General features: G+C 36.9%; 1 protein-coding gene across 2 annotated transcripts in view; it reads left to right on the forward strand.

Annotated features, from left to right (window-relative positions):
* Positions 1-24201, forward strand: part of NELL2 (neural EGFL like 2) — a 420771-nt gene extending 396570 nt beyond the window's left edge. Inside the window, exons 17-20 of one of the 2 annotated variants that reach the window (XM_012557904.1) lie at positions 9669-9862; positions 11688-11864; positions 13366-13590; positions 23156-23861. In XM_012557904.1, the coding sequence (XP_012413358.1) occupies positions 9669-9862; positions 11688-11864; positions 13366-13590; positions 23156-23206 (647 nt within the window). In that variant the 3' untranslated portion in view covers positions 23207-23861. Of the gene's footprint in view, positions 1-9668; positions 9863-11687; positions 11865-13365; positions 13591-23155 lie in introns of both variants that reach the window. The other variant, XM_004384560.2, reaches the window with a different exon arrangement.
* Positions 24202-25090: the final 889 nt, after the last annotated feature.

The following is a 25090-nucleotide window of genomic DNA, read 5'->3' on the forward strand; positions in this document are numbered from 1 at the left end:
TGGCGGATCCATGCTGTGTTAGCTGATAGGGGACCTCTCCTCGCTCTCTGTTCTCTGTCAGTTTCTTATTCCATTCGGTGCTTGGCTGAGTTCTTTATCTCTTCATTTGATGCTTAGGGTTTCAGGATTGCCGTTTTCTCTGTTTGGCTTAGTTTTTCGGATCTTTGCTGTGGAGGGACAACGTCTTGCTTCTGCCTATTGCACAATGTTGCCTGGAAGTCCCCCAGAGCTACTTTTTTGTTGTTAAGATTGTCTTTTTACATATAGAATATATATGTAAACTGATTTGTAAATATTTCAATTTATGCAAAAATATATAGATTAAAGCTGGAAATCTATCTTTATTTCATCCCCCCTTCTTTTCCATCTCTTCCACTTCTCCTCTCTAGGTAGCCTGTTTTAAAATTTGGTTAATATCCTGGCACACCTTTTTCTGTGCATCTAAATGTGAATAGAAAAAACACATAACTCTGCTGACTATCTTACTTTAAATTTATAACTTCACTGATGATCTTATTTAAATTTATGACTACATGCCTCAAGAGAGCTGTATTAGTTATCTATCAATGCAGAATAAATTATCCCAAAACTTAGCAGCTGGAAACAAACATTTATTATCCCTCAATGTCTATGGGGAGCCCTGGTGGCACAGTGGTTAAGAGCTATGGCGAGCTACAGCTGCTAACCAAAATGTCAGCAGTTAGAATCCACCATCCACTCCTTGGAAACTCTATGGGGCAGTTCTACTCTGTCCTATAGGGTCTCTATGAGTTGGAATTGACTCGACGGCAATGGGTTTTGTTTTTTGGTAATTGCTATGGGTCATGAATCTGGGCACAGCTTAACTAGGTGCCTCTGGTTCAAGGTCTCCCCTGAGGTTGCAGTCAAGCTGTCGACTAGAGCTGTAGTCTCATTTTGAAGGCTTGTCTGGGGTGAGAGTGCAAGGGACTAGGATCTGCTTCCAAGGTCACTAACGTGGCTACTGGCAGGCCTTGATCCCTCAACATGTGGGCCACTCCTTAGGAATGCCTCAAGACATGGAAGCTATCTTCCCCCCGAGTAAGCAGTCTGAGAGAGAGCAAGAGCCAAAAATGGAAGCCACAGTCTTTCTGTAACCTAATCTTGGATGTGACATTCCATCACTTCTGCCATATTCTGTTTGTCAGAAGTGCATCAATAAGTTCAGCTAACATTCAAGGGGCAAAGATTATACCATATGGATGTGAATACCACAAGGGGAGAATCATTGGGAGCCATCTGAGAGGCTACCTACCACAAGGGCTATCAGCCCTGCTCAGCATTCCTACTTCATTCCCCCCAGTTCTTTCCCCTCTACTCTCTGATACAACCATTTCATACCTTCTCCAGTCTCCTTATATCTTGGGTACCATCTCCTTTCTCTTTTTCTCTGTTGATGGCTCTGTTTCTTATTTAAGTGAGAAAACAGAAGTAGTCATTAGGGAACTACTTAACTTCCACTTACACCAGTCTGCTTGCGTTTACTTCTGTACTGCTGCCCTCCCTCCCTCCTATTTTATTGGATGAAGTAGCCACGCTCCTATCAAAATCCAAATCCTCCATTGTACCTTGCTTCTCATTCCTTCTCACCTACTCGAGGACTTTGTTCTTGTAATATCCACTTTACGTTTCATATAATTAAATATTCTTTTTCCGCTGCATCATTACTACGAGCATACACACAAGCTGGAATGTTGTTGCTGTTGTTAGGTGCCATCAAGTTGTTTTCGACTCATAGCGACCCTATGTTGAACAGAACGAAACACTGCATGGTCCTACGCCATCCTCACAATCATTGTTATGCTCGAGCCCATTGTTGCAGCCACTGTGTTAATCCATCTCGTTGAAGGTCTTCGTCTTTTTCCTGACCCTCTACTTTACCAAGCATGATGTCCTTCTCCAGGGACTGGTCCCTCCTGATAACATGTCCAAAGTATGTGAGACAAAGTCTTGTCATCCTCCCTTCTAAATAGTGTTCTGGTTGTAGTTCTTCCAACACAGATTTGTTCATTCTTTTGGCAGTTCATGGTATATTCAGTTTTCTCTGCCAGCACCATAACTCAAAGGCGTCAATTCTTCTTCAGTCTTCCTTATTCATTGTCATATGCATATGAGGCGATTGAAAACACCATGGCTTGGGTCAGGCGCACCTTAGTCTTCAAGGTGACATCTTTGCTTTTTACACTTTAAAGAGGTCTTCGCAGATTTGCCCAATGCAATGCGTCTTTTGATTTCTTGACTGCGGCTTCCGTGGGTGTTGATTGTAGATCAAAGTAAAATGAAATCCTTGACAAATTCAATCTTTCCTCCATTTATCATGATGTTGCTTATTGGTCCAGTTGTGAGGATTTTTGTTTTCTTTATGTGGAGGTGTAATCAATACTGAAGGCTGTGGTCTTTGATCTTCATCAGTAAGTGCTTCAATTCCTCTTCATTATCAGCAAGGAAAGTTGTGACGTCAGCATAACGCAGGTTGTTAATGAGTCTTCCTCCAATCCTGATGCCGAGTTCTTCTTCATATAGTCTAGCTTCTTGGATTATGTGCTCAGCATACAAATTGAATAAGTAATGTGAAAGGATACGACCCTGACACACACCTTTCCAGACTTTAAACCGCGAAGTATACCCTTGTTCTTTCTTGATCTATGTAGAGGTTCCTCATGAGTACAATTAAGTTTTCTGGAATTCCCATTCTTCACAATGTTATCCATAATTTATTATGATCCACACAGTTTAATGCCTTTGTGTAGTCCATAAAACACAGGTAAACATCTTTCTGGTATTCTCTGCTTTCAGCCAGGATCTGTCTGACATCAGCAATGATACCCCTTGTTCTGTGTCTTCTTCTGAATCCGGCTTGAATTTATGGCAGATGTACTGCTTAGAACTGTTTTTGAAATATCTTCAGCAAAATTTTACTTCCATGTGATATTAATGATATTGTTCAATAATTTTCACATTCCATTGGATCACCTTTCTTTGGAATGGCCATAAATATGGATCTCTTCCAGTTGGTTGGCCAGGTAGCTGTCTTCCAAATTTCTTGGCAAAGACGAGTGAGCACTTCCAGCGCTGCATCCATTTGTTGAAACATCTCAACTGATGTTCTATCAATTCCTGGAGGCTTGTTTTTTGCCAATGCCTTCAGTGCAGCTTGGACCTCTTGGCATAACTTGCAGCATCACAGCAACACACAAGCCCCCACAGTATGACAGACTGACAGAGGCATGGGGGCAAGCTGGAATAGCGCTCATTTTTTTTTTTTTCAATTTTAAAATCATGCTTTATTTTTTTTAAGCCTATTAACTTGGTTTGAGGAGATTCTTTCTAATGCCCTTTTTTTTTTTTTTTTTTTGTACTTCAGGTGAAGGCTTACAGAACAAATAGTTTCTCATGAAACAGTAGTACACATGTTGTTTTATGACATTGGTTAACAACCCCACAACATATTAACCCTCTAAATTCTCAACCTTTTTTTTTTGCGAAAATACACATAGCCAAAGATACACTGTTTCAAAAATTTCTACTACACAGTTCAGTGACATTGACTATGCTCTTCCAATTGTGCTGTTATTCTCACTTAAGATGAAGGCTTACAGAACAAAATAGTTTCTCATTTAACAGTTACTACAAATGTTGCCCTATGACAATGGTTAACAATCTCACAACACTTCAACAATATCCTTACTCAACCTTATTTTTTTTTTACATAAAGAAAAAATAACCTCCTTTGACATCACCTGATTACTCAAATATTTCTTCCTTTTTCTACTCCCCTTTAGAACTAAACTCCTTGAAAGAATCTTCTGTACTTGATATCTCTGATTTCTCACTTCCATTTACCGCTTAAAACATACTGGTGAGGCTTTAGTCTCACTGCCCCAGTAAATGCTCTTTTCAAGGGTACTAGAAATTTTCACTTTTCCAATACACTGGCCAGTCATTGTCACCTTACTTAACAGTCAGACGTTTGAGCCAGTTAATCATTCCTTCCTATCAAAACATAACTTTCTTTATACCTGGCTTTGGGGATCTCTTTTTCCTGGCTTTCTTTTACCCTAAAGGCCTCTCCTCACTATGTGAGGACTACATGTACAAGTGACCCAGGACTCAGACCTTGGCAGTCTTCTCCATCTATTCACAATCCCCAAATCAACCAGTTCCGTGGTTTAAAATGTCATCTATATTATGTCCTTGATTCCTAAATATATATTCCTTACTCAGACCTCTTCTCTAGCTCTGGATTCATATATCTAGTTGCCTACTAGGCACCTCAACTTGGATTTCTAACAGGCAACTCAGACTTAACATTATCTGCTTACTAGAACGTAAGCTCATGGCTTTTGCTTGCTTCTCAGCCATCATATGTTCAGTACCGAGAACAGTGCCTGGCATATTAAAAAAAAAAAAAAAACCCAAACCCTTTGCTATCGAGTTGATTCCGAATCATAGCAACCCTATAGTAGATAATAAATTTATTTGTCTAATGAAGAAGATTGAGATGGATGATAGATCGACAGATAGACAGATAAGCTTTTAATAGAAATAAATAAAATCTGTCTCCCTCTACCCCAAATTGGTAATTATTATTTTGCTGGTTTATTACTATTTACTGAGTACCTACTATGTGTTAGGCACATAACCAACAGTATGTTAGAAGTAGATTTATAGTAGTGAACAGGAAAAAAAAAATCAGTGTATTCATGAGCATTCAGTACAGAAAGTAAAAAGACAAAGTAGCCATTATAATAACATGCGATAAATATTAAGATCGGGAAGTGAAGGATTTTATGAGACCCTTATACAGAAAATGCTTTTCAAGGCTATTCCACAAACACAAAACCGGTGGGAAATATTTATTCTGAAAAGAAGATTCTTCTGTTATCTACCAATAGATCTTATAAAGATTATCAGAAAAATCTACTACTCTGTCAGAGGACAGTGTGCTCTGAAGGACTGTTTTAAAAGGACCCATCTATGTTGTAAAATAAGACTAAAGTGCTTCTTCTAAACAACTATCCATTTACTGCAATTTCAATGATTTGTGGAATTGTAATATTACTATTTAAAAGGATGCAGTTTTAAGAGTATGATAATAATCTGAACAGGTGCCATTTTTCTGTTGCTGAAAAATAAAAATCATTCCAAGTGAACAAAGCCACAGCAGTGGGTTTACAATTACTCTGAATTATAAGATTATAAGATTAATACCCAAAGGTCTGAATAAGTAACGAGACCCTGTTTCACTATTTTTTAGGCTGCAGTTGTGTGATCCACAACATCAATGTATATAAGATGCAGTCATACAAATTGTGTTGTTTTACTCATTTATTTAATCCCCAGGTAACGTGCCACAGTACCATTTTCCTTGTCCATGCATCATTTCTACTGTGCCTGAAAATTTGTCTCTCTCTAGGAATGAAGCCCAGTATTTCATTATTTATTTCACATAAGTGTCTTTAATTTCATGGCCATATTTCCCTTTTATTGCTATAATTTCTTGATGATCTTTAAGTGCGGTAAGACCTTTTGAACTTGTCAGGCCAAGAATATAATGTTTATGGGATAGTGTCTTTTGAGTGTTCTTTTCAAGCCAAATATGCTATAAATTCTTAAACTAAGAAAAAGAGAAAAATGAAAGTAATCCAGTTCAGCTCAACAGGTGTTCACTGAATATATGCATATGTACCTTGAGGTACCTTGCCAGGCATCTACTGAATACAAATATGAATACAAATATGCTGAATTTTGCTGAATGCAAATTTGAAGGTGGTATGGTCACTGCTGTCAGCTTGTAGAAGAGATAAAATACGTACAACAATAACTGTCATACAATAGAATGTGATGAGTTTCTTAATAGTTGTGAACGCGACAAGACAAGGTTGAAAATTATAATTACTGGAGCAAAAATATAAATGCAATGCCGTAAGGGAACTAAGAGACAAATTATTTCTTCTCTGGGATCAGGGAAGCCTTCTCAGAGTATCTAGTATTTGTTTGGGGACTTTAGGAATGATGAGATGATGGGCAAGTTGAGATAGGAGAGTGTAAGCAGAGGAAGTGGTTTCACTAAGAAGTTTCAACTTGAGTCTGCGGGATTATTTTTGAGAAGGGGAATGATGAAAAGTACATCTGTACCAAATCTATATCTTCAGCCCAGTGCTATCTTCTGAGCTCCAGAACCATATATTAAACTATTTAATGGACAGCTCCACTTGGAAACCCAAGACGAAAGTGCAATTCAGCATTTTATAAACTGAACTCATCTTTACCTTCATCCCTGCCCCCACTCCCACTCTCTAGCAAAAATTTGTTCTTCTTTCTGTAAATAGCATGAACCAAATTTTCCAAGCCAGAATTCTAAACATCATTCTTGACCGTTCTGTCTCCTTCGTCTTTGAAGCGAAGGGTTCAATTCACTACCACTTGGCGTTGAGTTGATTTGATTTATGGTGACACCATGTGCGTCAGATTAGAACTGTGCTCCACTGGGTTTTCAGTGGCTGAATTTTTGGAAGTGGATTACCAGGGCTTTTTTCCAAGGTGCCTCTCTGGATGAACTCAAATGGCCAACGGTTTGTAATGGCTCAATTAGTAACCAAGTGTGATAACCATTTGCACTACCCAGAGACTCCAGTGGTTCACTAAGTCATATTAATTCTATCTCTTTTGTTTCTTTCTCTCTATTCCCACTGTTATCACCCAGTATAGCACTGTGCTTAAGAGCTAGACTTGGAGTCTGACTCCTTGGATCCCCATCTGGACTCTATACCTTAATGGCTATGTAACTTTGGGAATGTTATGTAATATTTCTATGCCTTAGTTTCCTGATATATAAAATGGGGATAATAATTCTACCTTCAAGAGTTGTCGTGAGGGTTAAGTGAGTCATTTCATGAAAAGCACTTAGAATCTGGTACAAACCAAGCACTTTATATAAGTGTTTGCTTTCATTATAAGATAATCTCTCACCTGGACTACAACTTACGAATTGATCTTCTGGCCTCAAGTTTTAACCCGCTCAAATTCCTTTTACAAAATGAAGCCAAAGGAATCTTTCTAAATTGAAAATATGAGTCTGATTTTTTTTTTTTAATTCCCTAAAATGACATTTTATTGCCTTTGTAAAAGTTCAAATGTCTTAACATGGCCTTTATCTGGGCCCTGAGTATGTCTTCCGCTTCATGTCTAGCCCCTCTGCTGTCTTGTTAGACAGTCCAGCCATACCAAAACTTGTAACAGATCTTGATAGCTGTAAACTCTAGGCCTTCAAACACGGCTTTTGCCTCATACAATGCTATTTTTTGTCTACTCTTTGCTTGACTAATTGATAATTGCTATACCTTGAGAAATGTATAGATAGGAGAAAGATCCAGAAAGAGTTACCCATGTGCTATGACGCAAGTGAAAAAATTTTATCAAGAAGAGGAAGTGAGCTGTGTCAAATCCTGCTGTTAGATCAAGTAAGATGAGGATTGTGAATTAAATGATGATTTTAGCAACATTATTTCAATTTGTGAATCTTACGTTACAATAAAACTCCATTTAAAAGTGAATTCAAAAATTCTATACCAACAATCATTTGGGAAGAGGCTCTGCATTGTAAAATTCAGTGCAAATAACAAGCAGAAAAGGCAAGATGAGTTCAAGCTATTTCAAATCCCATTGGATAGCAAGAAGCCAAAATTAGGCCATTATAATCTTTCTGCCTACACATTTATCCAAGTATAGTAGGTACATGCCAACCATTATTATAGCAATTTTTTTTAGTAGTACTTTATTATAAATGGGATTTATTTAAGAACAAAGATTCTCCTTATGACTGGAAATCTCTTCTTTGTCTTCTGCAGTAAACCCAAGGACTCTCTCTGCCTTAGTAAGGAAAGAAAATGCATTACATGGTAGCAAAGCTTTTATTTTTAAATGTCAGGCAAAATGTAAATGATTGTAAAAATCCAACAACTGGCATTAATGGAAGAATGTTCTAATAGTGGATATTGAAAAGGTATAGAATAAGAGATGTTAGTAAATTTTGTGGTCAAAGAGACCAAATAACTATAGTTAATGTTTTTTTCTGCTTACTATAATTCCTAATTATAAGGATATTTAATGGGAGACAAAGATTAACTCATCAGATATAGCATATTAGTCTGAATAGACCAAATATAGAATGAATTTATAAAATTTTATTTCCATTCCCAAAAAAGAGAAAATTTTCTCTGATCTGGAAAAAGTATGTATTAACCAATGTACCTTAAAATTTTTTTAAATTTATCCTCATGCTGGCTAACAATTCTCTTTTTCATCACAGTCTATAATTATGAACAGTATCAGCCTTGACCAATCAAGCTATAAGAAGGTTCACTGTAATTATAATAAAAACATTTTCAAACATTGTCTCATTTTACTAGTTTTGTTGAAATGGGAACTAATAAAAATCAAGGTAAAAAGAAAATGTATTATGTGGTTTATTTGATTTTAAGGATGAATTTATGTCAGATTTTATCTAAGAATTTAAGTATGGTTAAGATATAATCTTGACTTTATCAAGTCTTCAGTTAATGTTAAAATCAAACCATTTAAGAAAGATACTTATTTACTGAACTCTATCTTTTAAATCTTCCAGGAAAATCAGTCTACAGTTTCCCTAGTTAAAAGTTATCTGTTCTGTCTTCTCTCTGACCCACCTATCCTGCTGCGATTTCTTTCTTTCTTGACCTTTACTCAGAGGAAACAGATGAAATAGGAAATAACTGCTTACTGCCACTCACACAATATCCCTGAAATGTATTTTGGCTTGTGACCTTTAAATTATGGAGATAAATAAAATGAATTACATCTCCTCTTATGGACTCGATCTATGGGTCAAGATCTGTTTGCCTTTCATCTGTATGAAAATGCTTTAGGCTGTGATTGCCGCGGAATAGGTGAGGTCGGGTGAAGAATGGGCAGTTGCCAGTTGAGTCAGGCAAGGGAAGGAATGACGATCTGAAATGGAAAAGTTAGAAAGTAGGGGACTCGTTGTGAGAGAGTAATTGCTGATGGTCACTTGGCCTTCTTTAGGTGAGGGGCAGGGTGTAAGGACCATGTGAAAACGCCTGACTGTGAGGGAAAACAGGAAGGCAGAACACTAGAAAGAGCTGACGTGTGGGGTGGCGTGGCAGTGAGGATAGGGTTTGAAATTGAATGAAATGCCTCAGGAGTCGATGACATTTAATCTCCCTTTTAGAAAGGATTTTCTGTAAATGCCATCTTAACATTGGGGATGATTTCCTCCAATAAAACGTCATAGGCAGTTTTAGAATTTCCACCGCCCTATGTTTTTGCTTGATAAATTGAGTCATATTCTTACTTTCAAAAAATAGAAGTATTTCATAAAGCCTAATGGTATTTACAGAGATGTAAAAGTTGAAATTCCAGCCAAGGTTTTCTGGTTTTTCAAATCAAACATGGTACTGATTTCCTGTGAAATCCCCAGATCATTAACATTACTTTAGTCAGCATTTAGTAGGAACTGCATGCCAGCGTCAGTAAGATGACAGTGAATTTACAGTTGAATGCTTTATGTCTGGAGAAACTTGCCCCAATTGCTGTTGTTTGAAACTGAGCAGATCCTGAGCGCATTACCTGCTGCTTTTTCTTGGCTGCAGATATTGACGAGTGCGGGACCGGGAGGCACAGCTGTGCCAATGATACCATTTGCTTTAACTTGGATGGTGGATATGATTGCCGGTGTCCTCATGGAAAGAATTGCACTGGGGACTGTATCCATGATGGAAAAATTAAGCACAGTGGTCAGATCTGGGTGTTGGAAAATGACCGGTGCTCTGTGTGCTCGTGTCAGGTTGGTATAAATAGAAGTTTTTCATCGCTTGTATTGAAGTGTAATTGGCATACATTCTAAGTGTACAGCTTGATGAGTTTTCACAAATGCATACATCTACTTAGTCATTAATATAATTAATTAATTGTCATTAAAATAACAGAACACTGCCGTCAAACTTAAATTTTGCCTTGTGTCATTTTTTTAGTCCCACATCCCTAGCGCCAGACAACTACTGCTTCCAGTCATTGTAGATTAGATTTGTGTTTTCCAGAGCCTCATATAAATGGAATCATATAGTATATATTGTTTAGTGTCCAGCTTCTTTCTCTGGACACTATTCTTCTGAGATTCATTCATATCGTTATATACATATACACGTATCAGTAATCTTCCCTTTTTATCGCTGAATAGCAATTCATTATATGGATATACCACAATGAGTTTATCTCTTCACATGTTGATAAAATGTTGTTAGTAACTACTCTAATGTTCTCATAGCCATAATGTCATATTTGGATGAATGCATGAATTAAGTCAGAATGGACATGATATGACAAAAGATTGAAAAATATCCAAATGAGCTATATTTTAGTTTTAGGGAGACGTTCTATTGTGTCTTCCTCATTGATAATAGACACTTAAATGATAGTTAAGTGACTAATACTGTGTTCCAAGGACTTGGTTTTTAGGAAACAAATTGATAACTGTACAAAAACATAAGGTCTTAAAAATATTCCAGAATCTTAGCAAGATATAAAACTTATCAAATAGCTACCCAAATATAAACACATGTACACTCACACAAAACAAATTTAGTTAGAATTCAAATTACAATATAATTATACAAATACATGTATATTTATATACATGTTGTTGTTGTTAGGTGCCATGGAGTCAGTTCCAACTCATAGCAACCCTGTGAACAACAGAACGAAACACTGCCCCATCCTCAAAATCGTTGCTGTGTTTGAGCCCATTGTTGCAGCCACTATGTCAGTCTATCTTGTTGAGGGTCTTCCTCTTTTTCGCTGACCCTCTACTTTACCAAGTATGATGTCCTTCTCCAGGGACTGGTCCCTCTGATAGATAACATGTCCAAAGTACGTGAGATGAAGTCTTGCCATTCTCGCTTCTAGCAAGCATTCTGGCTGTACTTTTTCCAAGATACATTTGTTCATTTTTACCTCTTTGCACACAGTAGCCCCCACCATCCACGTGGTTTCGCTTTCTGCCATTTCAGTTACCCAAGATCAGCTGTGATCCGAAAATGTTAAATGAGTAGCGTGATGAAATCTTGCAGTGTTCCACTCTGTCCTGACTGGGAACCACATTTACATAACTTTTATTATAGTATATTGTTGTAATTGTTCTCTTTTATTATTAGTTATTGTTATTAATCTCTTACTTAACCTAAGTTATAAACTAAACTTTGTCATAGGTATGTATGTATAGGACAAAATAGTATATATAGGATTAGGTACTATCTGTGGTTTCAGGCATCCACAGGGGTCTTGGAATGTATCCCCTGCAGATAAGGGTGACTACTGTACATACAGACATTTATATATACATAATGGCCATGCAGTAAGTAACATTTTATACTGGTCATTTCTGGGAAATTTCTTCCTGACCAGGTAATTTGAGGAATAGTGTGTGGAAAGGAAATTGGAAGTTCTCTGGCTTGTGTAATTTCTATGTGTTGGCTACAAAGTGAGACTTTAAAGGAAATTAATTATATTGGGTAAACAGTGGGAGTTACCTCAACTTCCAAGTCAATATCTGATTAAAATGCTGTATGATTTTTATATAACGAGAACTGGAGTTTTTTTTTTTTTTTATACAGAATGGATTTGTAATGTGTCGACGGATGGTCTGTGACTGTGAGAATCCCACGATTGATCTTTTTTGCTGCCCTGAATGTGACCCAAGGCTTAGCAGTCAGTGCCTGCATCAGAATGGGGAAACATTGTACAACAGTGGTGACACCTGGGTCCAGAATTGCCAACAGTGCCGCTGCTTGGTAAGCTTAGCTGTATGAAGTGGAGAAAATTTTAGGTACAGAATCTACATAGGAAAGCAACCTTGCCCTCCTCCCAGCCCTGTACTCAGTATCTTGCCATAGTGTTTGCAGTTACAAAAAGTGAGCCTGAGTCAGATTATGAGATGATGGTTATGCAGTCGGGACCCAAGAAGGAATCGATGTGGTGTCACATTCTATATTCTTTCTCTGAGAGTGGTATCTCTTTTAGCACTGTCTCCACAGCTCAAAGGAAGAAAAACATCTCCCAGCCTCCCCTATCTCATCCAGTTTAGACTTAATGAGAGACAATCATAGCTAGAACAGTGGCATTCATGAAAAAAAAAAATCAAATAAAATAACATTTTTTTTTTTCAAGTAGAATTTTTGCCAACCCATTTCTATCAATCATACTCAGACTTCAAAAAAGAAAAACAGCTTCTTTTATGCTAAAGATTATTTTGGTCGATGCTATTCTGGTCGATACCCTCTTTTGCACATAATATGGATATGCAATAAATACTCGTTAGAATTGAATTTCTGTATATGCTTATAAAACCAGTAGAAATAATGGGTGAACAAGAAACCAAAAACTTAATGATAAAGAAAAACCTAGTCTGTTTTCATTTGACCAAATTTCTTGCTTTCTTTTAAGGTGTAAGTGAAAAGGAAAATTGGTCTGTCTTTATCACGGAAAGTTTCACAGAAGATGCTACTTTTAAAGTTACACCTAGTTTCCTTTCTGTTTGTGTGAGGGCTTTTTTAAGGAAATCCTTTTTTGTTGCTTACATTTTCTACTTTCAACCCAAAAATCAATTGAAAGAGCAAGGTCAATTTTTGTGCCTGAAGGCTGTTTTCATCTCCAAAACCATGAGATTCAGAATTATGAAGAAAATAGGAAACAGGTAGGAACTACATTAAAGAAGACCCAATTCTCACAATTTTCCCATGTGGAATAAAAAAGACTAGAATCACTTTGTTTTTTCAAACTCTCTACACTGAGAAATGTATAAATGAACAAAGGAAAAAAAGTCAAAATTCCTTTCACATTTCAGTTTATTTTCTTGTAAATGGGCGTAACTTTCTTTACGCAGAATGGAATAAATGACAAGTTGGGGGGAAAAGATCAAAAGAATGAAAAAGGCATCCCATAGGCAAAAAGTTAAACAAAAACCTCATCCATATGAAGTAACTCTCCTTTGCCACTGGAAAGATGGGGCATACAAATTTTATTGTTTTAAGAGAAATGGCTTTTGCTTTTTTTTCAATTGTTCTTGTTGAATCCTTAGTGGCATTTTTAAAACCTAGCTGCAATATAGATCTCATCACTCTGATAGGGCTTTTGTAGCTTCCCTGCAAGATTTATGGCTTCGAATGCCTGAGTATAAATATCAATCAAATAAATTGAGTATTGAGTAAACACTGTGCTCCCTCCCTCCCTCCCTTCCTCTTTCATTCCCTCCCTTCCACTCCCTCTGCCTCTGCACGTCTGTTCTCCTTACAGCAAGGGGAAGTTGACTGTTGGCCGCTGCCTTGCCCAGAGGTGGAGTGTGAATTCAGCGTCTTCCCAGAGAATGAGTGCTGCTCACGCTGTGTCACTGACCCTTGCCAGGCCGACACTATCCGCAATGACATCACCAAAACTTGCCTGGATGAGATGAATGTGGTTCGCTTCACTGGATCCTCTTGGATCAAACATGGCACTGAGTGTACTCTCTGCCAGTGCAAGGTAAAGCCCATTAAATTCCAGTAATGAGCTCTTTGACAGCTGCTTCCAAGGCTCATCGATATTAATGTGCTTAACCTGGACAATGGGAAGCATTTTTTTTTTCCTATTTATTGTTCAAACAGAGGTAGGAGTGCCACTCAGCTTTATTAGTACCAAGGCAGACTGTCATTTGCATCATCTGATTCGGGGAGAGGAAGGGGACATGGTTAGAAAACAGAATGATGAGTTATTTATATCACTAGGATAAAGACAGCTTACTGAAATTGCCCTAGAGTATCTAACTGTACATATCTACAAAAAGCTACAATGTTCATGTTCGCTCTTTCATGATGGAAGACAATATTATTTTATTGATTTCTCTCTGGTTCTTTTATGAGGGCTGTAGGATATATCAATGAAGTGGATATATTACATTTTCCAAAGTGGAAATTAATGCGGCAAAAATGGGCATATTTCTTGGTTTATTGTGGTCAGTTACATTAAGTTGAAAAATTAAAGATGTGTTATATACTATATTACTACAGTTGGAGAAAAATCATTATAAAGATTTTCTGTTTATTATCATAGGAAGATAGAGCACGGTGCCTTTTACATCAATGAGAAAAAATACAAATAATGTAGACAGTATATAGAGTTCATTGATAGTGACAAAGTTGAAAGCATTGTTCCTACAAAATTTTGATTTAGTGCTTATTGTCCTTCATAGTCACAATTCTGGAATCACCACCAAAATTAAATAAATAATTTGGAAGGTTTAACAACAACAATAAGGAAAAAAAGCAGAAAAGTCACATTTTTTCAACATACCACAACCAGATATCTGTAACTTCTCTGGTTTTTTAAACAAGCATTTCCATTTTATTTTATTTTGTCAATAGAGCAATTTAATTCAGATTCACAGAGTACAAATTCTTACTAGAGTGGCTTGAGGTAACAAGACAAATAAGTATAAACTGATTTGAGATAGATCATTTTTGTCTATTTCAAACAAAATTTTCTAGCTCTTCCAATCAATGCAATTTGTCAATCAAGCAAAACATTTTCAGTGACATTTATTGCTCTTTCTGAAAGTGCATTAGCAAGTATAAAAGTTACTACTATTAATAAATGTTACTAATAATGTATATGTAATGTTCCTTTCATATATGTTTAATATGAGTTCACTTAACAGTACATATCTCCAGACATCACCATTAGTGACCAGAAGGGAAATGCTGACAGTTAATTACCAAATAGAGTTGAGTTCCCTTACACCCTTTATCTAAATGTTCTGATATGTGAAAACAAAAATGTATACGAGGTGGTAGTATGAAAACAGTACCAAATATGCTCAGACAGGTACTTCCATTAAGAAAAATGCATTCAATAATAGGCAGGAACACATAAGCATGTTTTCTGGGATAAAGGGCAACTCTTAGAATCTTTTGGCTCTTGGTAGGAATGTATTCCAGAAAGTATATTTTGACCTTAAGCAATTTCTTGTCAGAGAAGTGCTGATTCTTAGAAGTTACTATTTGATGCCATTTCCCTTCTTCCTCTGATTAAATATGAATTATAAGAATATGCTCAGTTTTACCAAATTTATCCCAAGTACTCATTTTCAAATTATATTTGTTTTGTGTTATTTTTAAAATAAACTTTCCTTTTGCAAAACAGGCTCCAGATGTTGCTTTGGAGGTGACCATTTGTCACAATTTGGTGTTTTCAGAGGACTAGTTTTTAACTTACTATTTCCCCATCTTACTCCCCTCTGAGTTATTGTGCAGGATATTGTGATAGGTACCAGGAGTACAACGATAAACAAAAGCAGACACAGGCCTTCCTGAAAATTATTGTCTAGCAGCTTATTGTCTAGAGCCATGCTGTCCAATATGGTGGTAAGTAACCACATGTGGCTGTTTAAATTTAAATTAAATAAAATTAAAACTTCAGTTCCTCAGTCACACTAGCCCTCGTTCAAGTGCTCAATAGCCAGATGTGGCTAATGGCTATCATATTGGGCAGCGCAGGTAGAGAACATTCCCAGTAATTGCAGAACGTTCTTTTGGACAGCTGTGGTCTAGAGGTCAGGAATGCAGCTTCTGGTATTTGAGGCCTGGTTCAACCACAACTACCTATGAGACCTCAGGGAGTGTTCCTCAGTCTCTGTGACTCAGTTTGATCACCTGAGAAATGAGAATAACAGAACCTACTAGGAATAGAACATTCTACAGAGAATTGCTATAAGAATTAAGTGACTATGGAAAATGATATGGTGCCTCCTTAAAAAGCTAGAAATAGAAATACCATAGGATCCAGTAATCCCACTCCTGGGAATATATCCTAGAGAAATAAGAGCCATCACAAGAATAGACATATGCACACCCATGTTCATTGCAGCATTATTCACAACAGCAAAAAAAAAAAATGGAAACAACCTAAGTGCCCATCAACAAATGGATAAACAAATTATGGTACATACACACAATGGAATACTATGCAAGGATAAAGAACAGTGATGAAATCTGTGAAACATCTCACAGCATGGATGAATCTGGAGGGCATTATGTTGAGTGAAATAAGTCAATCACAAAAGGACAAGTGTTGTAGGAGACCACTTTTATAAAAACTCAAGAAAAGGTTTACACACAGAAAAAAACAATTTTTGATGGTTACAAGGGAGGGGAAGGGTGGAGAGAGGAAATCACTAACTAGATAGTAGACAAGTTTTAACTTTGGTGAAGGGAAAGACAATACATATTATAGGAGAAGTCTGTACAACTTGACCAAGGGAAAGTCATAGAAGCTTCCTAGACACTTCCAAACACCTTGAGGGACTGAGTTACTGACGCTGACGGCTGGGGACCACAGTCTCAGGGGACATCTAGGTCAATTGGCATAACATAGTTCACAAAGAAATGTTCTTCATCCTACTTTGGTGAGTAGCATCTAGGGTCTAAAAAACTTTTAAGTGCCATCTAAGATTCATCTATTGGTCCCATCCCTTTCAGAGCAAAGGAGAATGAAGAAAACCAAAGAAAATATTAGTCCAAAGGACTAATGGGCCACATGAACCACAGTCTGTGTCCAGAAGAACTAGATGGTGCTTGGCTACCACCACCAACTGCTTTGACAGGGATCACAGTAGAGGGTACTGGACAGAGCAGTAGAAAAATGTAGAACAACATTCAAATTCACGAAAAAAGACCAGACTTACTGGTCTGACAGAGACTGGAGGAAATCCCAAGATTATGGCCCCTGAACACCCTGCTAACTCAGAACTGAAGCCACTCCCAAAGTCCACCTTGCAGCCAAAGATTAGACAGGCCTATAAAACAAACAGTAGCACATGTGAGGAATGTGCTTCTTAGTTCAATCAAGTATATGAGACCAAATGGGCAACACCTGCCCAAAAACAAAGACTAGAAGGCAGGAAGGGACAGGAAATCTGGACGAATGGACACAGGGAACCTGGGATGTAAAGGGAAAGGGGAAAACTGCTGACACATTGCAGGGGTTGCAACCAATGTCACAAAACAATTCGTGTATAAATTTTTGAATGAGAAGCTAGTTTGAGCTGTAGACTTTTACCTAAAGCTCAAATTGTTAAAAATGTAATTTGCAAGAACATGTACATTGCTGAAATTTTAAAATCTATTTTATATTTCTATAAAACCTTCCGATTTTCTTAAAAAAAAAAGAGTTAAGTGAGGTGATCTATGCAAAAAGCTTCATACTATGCCCAGTACATTCATACTCAATAAATGTTGGCCGTTTTATTGTTGGTAGTTAGGTAAGTAGACATTAATAAAGTAGTGACACAGATAAAGACAACATTAAAAAGTGTGATGAATGAAGGAAAAGTACTAAGAGGTCATACAACATGTGAATCCATACTTCTTGAGGAAATGATATCGTAGGTGAAATCTGAGGAATAGGAGTTAGCTGGGTGAAACGGGTAAGATTTCCCCTTCCATTTTTAAATGCTTCTTCAAATTTAATTTGCTTAAATGAAAACAAAAATTAAAAAAACAAATGCTTGCTCCACTCAGAAGTTAAACTCTTGAGTCAAAAGTGAATTAATAAAATTGCCTTTTGTAAATCTAATAGAGAATCACCCTTATGATTGGCAAGAGTGCTTTCAGGCAATTATGCTTTGAGCGCCTAACAACAGAGAAGGATGTATCCAATTGAGAAATGAGTAGGAGATAAGGAGACTAAGGGTCCTTTCATTTAATAAGTAATCACTGAGCAGGAAACTTTTGAGAACTGGACACCAACAGACCACTTATAACTCCTAGGGAGACTCTAGATATAATTCTGAAATAACTGAGGTATGGAAAAATTGGAGTTTTTTGAGGATGAAGTTTCTGACTTCCCTAAATGTTACATTCATCTATCAAAAACTGGCAGAGTTGGAGCAGCCATCTAAGATGCATCAGTTGGGTCCCAACCCACCTCGAGCAAAGGAGGATGAAGAACACCAAAGACACAAGGAAAATATTAGCCCAGGAGACAGAAGGGCCACATAAATCAGAGACTCCATCAGCCTGAGACCAGAAGAACTAGATGTACCCTGCTACCACCAATGATCGCCCTGACAGGGAACACAACAGAGAGTCCCTGAGGGAGTGGGAGAATAGTGTGGAGCAGAACTCAAATTCATGTAAAAAGACCAGACTTAATGGTCTGACTGAGACTGGAGGAACCCCCAAAGCCATGGCTCCCAGACATACTGTTAACCTAGAACTAAAACCATTCCCGAAGCCCACTCTTCAGACAAAGATTAGACTGAACTATAAAACATAAAATAATACTCGTGAAGAGTGTGATTCTTAGTTCAAGCAGATGCATGAGACCAAATGGGCAGCTCCTGTTAGGAAGCAGGATGAGAAGGAGGGAAGGGACAGGAGCTGGTTGGATGGACACGGGAAACCCAGAGTGGAAAGGGGGAGTGTGCTGTCACATTATAGGGATTGCAACTAGTGTCACATAACAATATGTGTATAAATTTTTGTATGAGAAATTAACTTGAGCTGCAAACTTTCACCTGAACCACAATTTATTTTTTTTTAAAGTAGAACTTAAAAAAAAACTGGCTAAGTTAAAGTTGTGAAAGTGGATCTCGGTACTAACATTAGAATAGATAAGTAGAGCTATGGAAACAAATACCCCACATATAAACCCATTGCTGTTGAGTCGATTCCTACTCATAGCGAACCTATAGAACAGAACTGCCCCATAGGGTTTTCAAGGAGCAGCTGGTGGATTCAAACTGCCGACTTTTGACTAGCAGCTGTAGCTCTTAACCACTGCACCACCCGGGCTCCACCCCATAAATAGGCACCATTATAATGAAGAATTTAGTATATGATCAAGGGAGCTTTGTGATTCAATGCTGGAGGAAAGGGTTATTCCATACATGTTAGAATTACTGAACAACAGTTTTGGAGAAAATAATTTTAGGTACCATTATATTGTATATGAAAATAAATTCCACATGGACAAAGTGTTAAAAATAGATCAAAACAAAGAAAACATAATCAAGTATTTATCAAAATTATAGGAGGGCAATGACATTTCTAAGCTTAGAAAGTACAGAATAAACCTCAAAGAAGAAGTTAGAGCCTCTATAGATAAGCAAAATAAAAAGACACAGCTAGAGATGGGAAAAATATTAGCAACAGATATGATTTCTTTGCCAGAGTAAAAGCATGAAAATTAACAAGAAAAACACTTGTTTCCCCATACATACATCAACAAAGGATGAATAAACAATTCACTAAAAAAGTACTGCTATTAAAATAAAAGAGAAACGTATTCAACCTTTAAGTAGTTGGAACTGAAATGTAAAGTAGCATAATCATTATTTTCACATACTACAATAAAAACAGATTTCATGATAATTTCCAGTTTTGATAGAGATGTCCTATTAGTGACGTTGAAAATACCTGTCAATGGCCCCCACCCAACCCCCTACACACCAATATCTTTTGTCCCCTTACTCTGGGTCTAAGAATCTAACATAAAGAAATAATCTAAGATATGTAGCAAGTTAAGTGCATGGCAATACTCATTTCAACATTATTTGTAATGCAAAATCAAGGAAGAAACAAATGTCCAATAATAGAAAAATGGTTAAATTAATTATGGTGACTCCATAGGATGGAATATTATATGATATTATTTTGAAATTATATTTAACATATTTTATGTTATCACTATATATAATTATATAATTACATTATAATATATTATTATACTATTAGTCATTAAAGTGATACAATTCTTATAATAAAAATTAAGATAAAATATAATGTATAAATTCATATGTATTTTGATTATAAGAAGGTTGAAAATAAAGGAATATGAAAATGGACTTTAAGAAAACATACTAAAATATTAATCATAGTAGAATTTTTTAAGTACTATATATTACTGAAAATTTAAAGTTGACTGTCTTTAAATTTTTGGAGGTTAGCATGAAAAGAGTGACAGTGATTTCTTTAAAAATGGAGCCAAGAATAACAGGGTCTTAAGGAAAGATATTTTATTGTAATTGTTACTATGTAAAAATAATTAGTTTTTATAATTACTTTTGACAAGAAGCAGTTACTATTTCTAGTAGACTAAGTTTCAGTGGGTCAGTTTTTATTTTGGTTTTTATCAAGGTAATATTTATATACAGTGAAGTTCACAGTATTAAGTGTATAATTTGATGAGTTTAATAAATCAAAATATAGAATATTTCCCACACTCTAGAGAATACATTTGTGTTCCCTTCCATTTGGTCCCTACTTCCCAGAGGCCACCTCTATTTGTATTTCATCATTATAGATTAGTTTTGCCTATTGTAAAATTTCATATAAGTGGAGTGTCTTAGTCATCTAGTACTGCTCTAACGGAAATATTACAAGTGGATGACTTTAACAAAGAGAAATTTATTTCTTCACAGTAAAGTAGGCTAAAAGTCCAAATTCAGGGCGTCAGCTCCAGGGGAAGTCTTTCTCCCTCTGTTGGCCTTCTTATCAATGTTCCCCCGGACTAGGCGCTTCTCCGCGCAGAGACCCAGTATCCAAAGGACGCACTCTGCTCCCAGCACTGCCTTCTTGGTGGTATGAGGTCCCCGCTTTCTGCTTGCTTCCCTTTCCTTTTATCTCTTGTAAGATAAAAGGTGGTGCAGGCTACACCCCAGGGAAACTCCCTTTACATTGAATCAGGGATGTGACTTTAGTAAGGGTGTTACAATCCCACCCTAATCATCTTTAACATAAAATTACAATCACAAAATGGAGGACAACCACACAGTACTGGGAATCATGGCCCAGCCAAATTGATACACACATTTTTGAGGGGACATAATTCAATCCATGACATGGAGTCATACAATATGTCCTCTTTTATGTCTGATCTGGCTTCTTTCATTCAGGAGCCCTGGTGGCACAGTGGTTAAGAGCTCGGCTGCTAACCGAAAGGTCAGTGGTTCGAATCCACCAGCGGCTCCTTGGAATCCCGATGGGGCAGTTCTACTCTGTCCTATAGGGTTGCTATGAATCGCAATTGACTCAACGGCAATGGCTTTTTATTTTTCTTTCATTCAACATAATGTTTTTAACATTTTTCCTTTTCTTGTGGGTATCAGTAGTTCGTGATTTTTTTATTTCTAAGTCAAATTCCATTGCATGGAAATATCACAATTTATTTATCCATTTACTTGGTAATGGGCATTTGGGTCATTTTAGGTGAAGCTGGTTGAAGTGTTTTCAGTTATTACATCCCTTACTAATTTTTATGTAGTTGTTGATATGAATTACTGAGTTAGGGATATTAAAATTTCTGGTGATGATTATGGGCTTCCAATTTCTTACTTCTGTTTGTTCAATCAGCTTTTGCTTTATATACTTTGAAGTTCTATTGTTAGGGAAACATTTCACGGGGTCAAGGGATTAGGAAGGACCACGTTAACCAAGTATAGTCAGAAAACTTCTGCCTCTGAACATAATGACAAAGCTTGAAAACACCACAAGAGTTTTGAGAGATGCTTCTGTCAGAATTAAAATTTTTTTTTTTTTAAAGTGTGCTTGATCGAAATTTACAGAAGAAGAGGATTAGATTAAGATGATAATATTGTTCTTGGGTATAGACTGACTTTTCCTTTATTCAGTGTGCTTCACACAGGCTATACATATTTAAAGTTTTATCTTATTATAGGAACAAAGACACATTTGATTCTATTGTACTGAAATATAATACATGTTCAATCATCTAAAGTCAATTTTCTGAGAGAAAATATAGAACAGAAGATAAATTTCAGAGTCAGACTAACCTGAATTTTAATCTCAGCTCTGCCGTTTGTTACTTGTGCGATTTTGGACATGATAGTGAAGCTTTCTGATCTTCAGTGTCTGAATCTAAAAGGTGCTATTAATAATAGTGATCCCACTGGGAATGCTGTGAGGTTGAAATGAGATAATGTATTGAAAGTGCCTGGCAAAGTGTCTACACGGAGTATACACTCCAGAAGTGGAAGGATGTTATCATTATGCTTGTAATATCACTGTGATGTATTAACACTATCATTATAATCAGCAAGCTGAGGAAAGGGAGAGTGCAATGAATCAGAAGAAGAAATGAATTTTTTTTCTTCTTGGTAAGACACTGTATTATTTTAGTACTTGAGCATAAGAAACGAATTCCGTGTAGGTGGCCCTGCCCTGCCTGTTTCTCCTACTTCATATCATACACCGTTTTCTTCACCAATTTAAAATCCTCACCCAGGCCCTTTTTAAGTGGCTTAGCTACACAATTTTTTTCTCACCTCAAAGCCTTTACTTATGCTATTCCTGGTGCTTTTGGCCTCCCACCTCACATGGCTCTCTTACTTTGCTTCAGGTCTTGGTTTAAATATAACTTCACAGAGAAAGGGATCCTGGCCTCCTTGTCTAAGTAGCCAGTCTTTTGTTAATCTTATTGTAACACCCAGTTTGTTTCCTTTCTAGCACTTTCCACCATTCACAATTGTATGTTTGATACTTCTAGTTTTCTCCCCCAATAAACTGTAAGTCCTGTGAGGCCAGTGATCACTTTGCTTTATTCATCAATGTATCTAGTGTTCAATATATTCAATAAATATTTTGCTAATGAAAAAATACAGTAAAACCTGTGAAAAGCGGGAACCTGTGTAAGGTGGAAACCTCTCAGAGAAGGAAAACACGAATATTTTCCACTAAAACAAGTGATAGAAAAGTGGGAGGATTGCATTCTGTCAGAGGTGGAAAACTTGTGAGAACCGGAAAAACAAGGCAGTCCCGTTGAGTTCCAGCTCTCACAGAATTCACTGTAAAAGAACAAATGTGAAACAAGAGAATGCTATGCAGGTAAATAAAGCCAACCTTTGATTTGCCACAAATAACTCAGCATAATAATCGGTTCTGTTATAGTAGAGACATGAAAAGTGATGGAACCATTCATCATTTTGGGTTTCAGAAATAAATAACAACTATATGGAATTTTTACCAATCAGTGTGAGCATTTACTAATGGCTTTAAAAATTCATACCCTTTTTACTTTTTTTTTTCCCCTCTAGAATGGCCACATCTGTTGCTCAGTGGATCCACAATGCCTTCAGGAACTGTGAAGTTAACTGTCTCATGGGAGATTTCTGGTTAAAGAATGTTCTTTCATTAAAAAGACCAAAAAAAAAAAAAAAAAAGTTAAAACTTAAATTGGATGATTTGTGGGCAGCTAAGTGCAGCTTTGTTAATAGCTGACTGAACTTTCAATTATGAAATTTGTGGAGCTTGAGAAAATCACAAAAGGAAAATTCTTGGGGCAAAATTAGATCACAGTTCTGCCTCTCCTGTGTCTGACATCAGCGTGTAAAAGAATGAGTGTGGAACACAGACAGTGGCATCATGACCCCACTGGATCTCAAAAGATCTCTAGCTTCACTGGTGCAGAAAAATTTTACTCTAGATTGGAATCTTCACCAATCAGTTAGGCCCCTCACTGCAAAAAAAAAAAAAAACATAAGGCAGTGAATGAATTATATTTTCAGAAGCAAAGCAAAGAAGCTATAACATGTTATGTACAGTACACACTCTGAAAAGAAATCTGAAACAAGTTATTGTAATGATAAAAAATAACACACAGGCATGGTTACTTAATGTTTTCTAACAGGAGAAGTCATCCCTATTTCCTTGTTTTACTGCACTTATTATTATTTGGTTGAATTTGTTCAGTATAAGCTCGTTCTTGTGCAAAATTAAATAAATATTTCTCTTACCTTATAACACTTGTGAGTCCTTGTGTGTCTTGTGTAATGCATTCATCTTTTCCACGGGTGGTTCTGCATACAAATTGCCTTCCACTTCTTTGTAGTTCAAACTTCCACGGTGTCATTCCTCATTGAAGTAGGATTGTCACCAAATTATAATTCCAAGGGGAGGATGTGATGGATAGCGTCAGTCTGCCTCTCCAGATCCTCTCTCTCCTTTTCTACCGTTTTCTGTATCCTGGGAGCTGACCTGTATAGACTACGAATGGGCTCCCTTGCTGTCTGGATTCTGGTTTGGTTTGGTCAATGAGGAACACTGGCAGGATATCTGGAGGAGGTGACATTCAGGTATTCTGCTGACTCATGCCTTGCCAGGTCACCACCATAGTTGGCTGTGTCACCTTACTGAAGGTGGTCCTCTCTGTACAGCTGCCCTCTACAGGTGCTAATAATGTCTCCTTCCGCTTGTCCCTTCTGGCGTAGGGGTAGTAACAACTCTGGCTGTTCTGCCTTTGGGAGATACCTGCTCCATTTCTTGTTAGCTTCCCGAGTTCCAGCCACATCTTTATAAACAGTGAGTTTGTCAAACTCTTTTAATTAGCCAGCTTGAGAATGCCATCTGTTTCCTGCCAGGACTTTGACTGATACATGTCTAGGGAGGGAGTGTGTGAGGGTTGGGAATCACTTCAAGAGTTGCTCCTTCACATCTCTATTTTCTTGTTTTATCAGAGTATAAAGAGTCCCAGTGTTAGAAGGGATTATGATGTTACATGTTAAATTTTTGGTGCATCAGAATCTTAGGAGAAAAAAAAAAAGTAGACAAGTTGATGCCCAACAAAGGCAGTTAATCCAGCATTTCCCTATTCTTCTGCTTTGCACTCAAGTGAAAAGAAAATGCATTCACTGTCAAATTATATTTTTAAAGCTGTCTAGAGACATTTTTCTTTAAAGAAAATAAAAACTGAAATGGATAGCCGAGAACCACCACAAGCTACAGAAATGGTAAAGTGGTTTTTAACTAGCCCCTCACCGTTGCTATGGAAACAACCCAGCACAAGCTGAGCTGAAGGATAATTTATAAATGTCTTAATCCTTTGGCATGTGTAATAATTATTGAATGTGTAAATTTAAGTATCTCTCTATGCACCCTGGATTCATCATAAACAATTTTTCTGCAGCCTTTTTATATTTAATTTGAAATTTCACCAGAGCATGAGGTTTATTTTTATCAGCTATATTACTATG

Source organism: Trichechus manatus, unplaced genomic scaffold, assembly GCF_000243295.1.
Source record: "Trichechus manatus latirostris isolate Lorelei unplaced genomic scaffold, TriManLat1.0 scaffold00123, whole genome shotgun sequence".
NCBI lineage: Eukaryota > Metazoa > Chordata > Mammalia > Sirenia > Trichechidae > Trichechus > Trichechus manatus.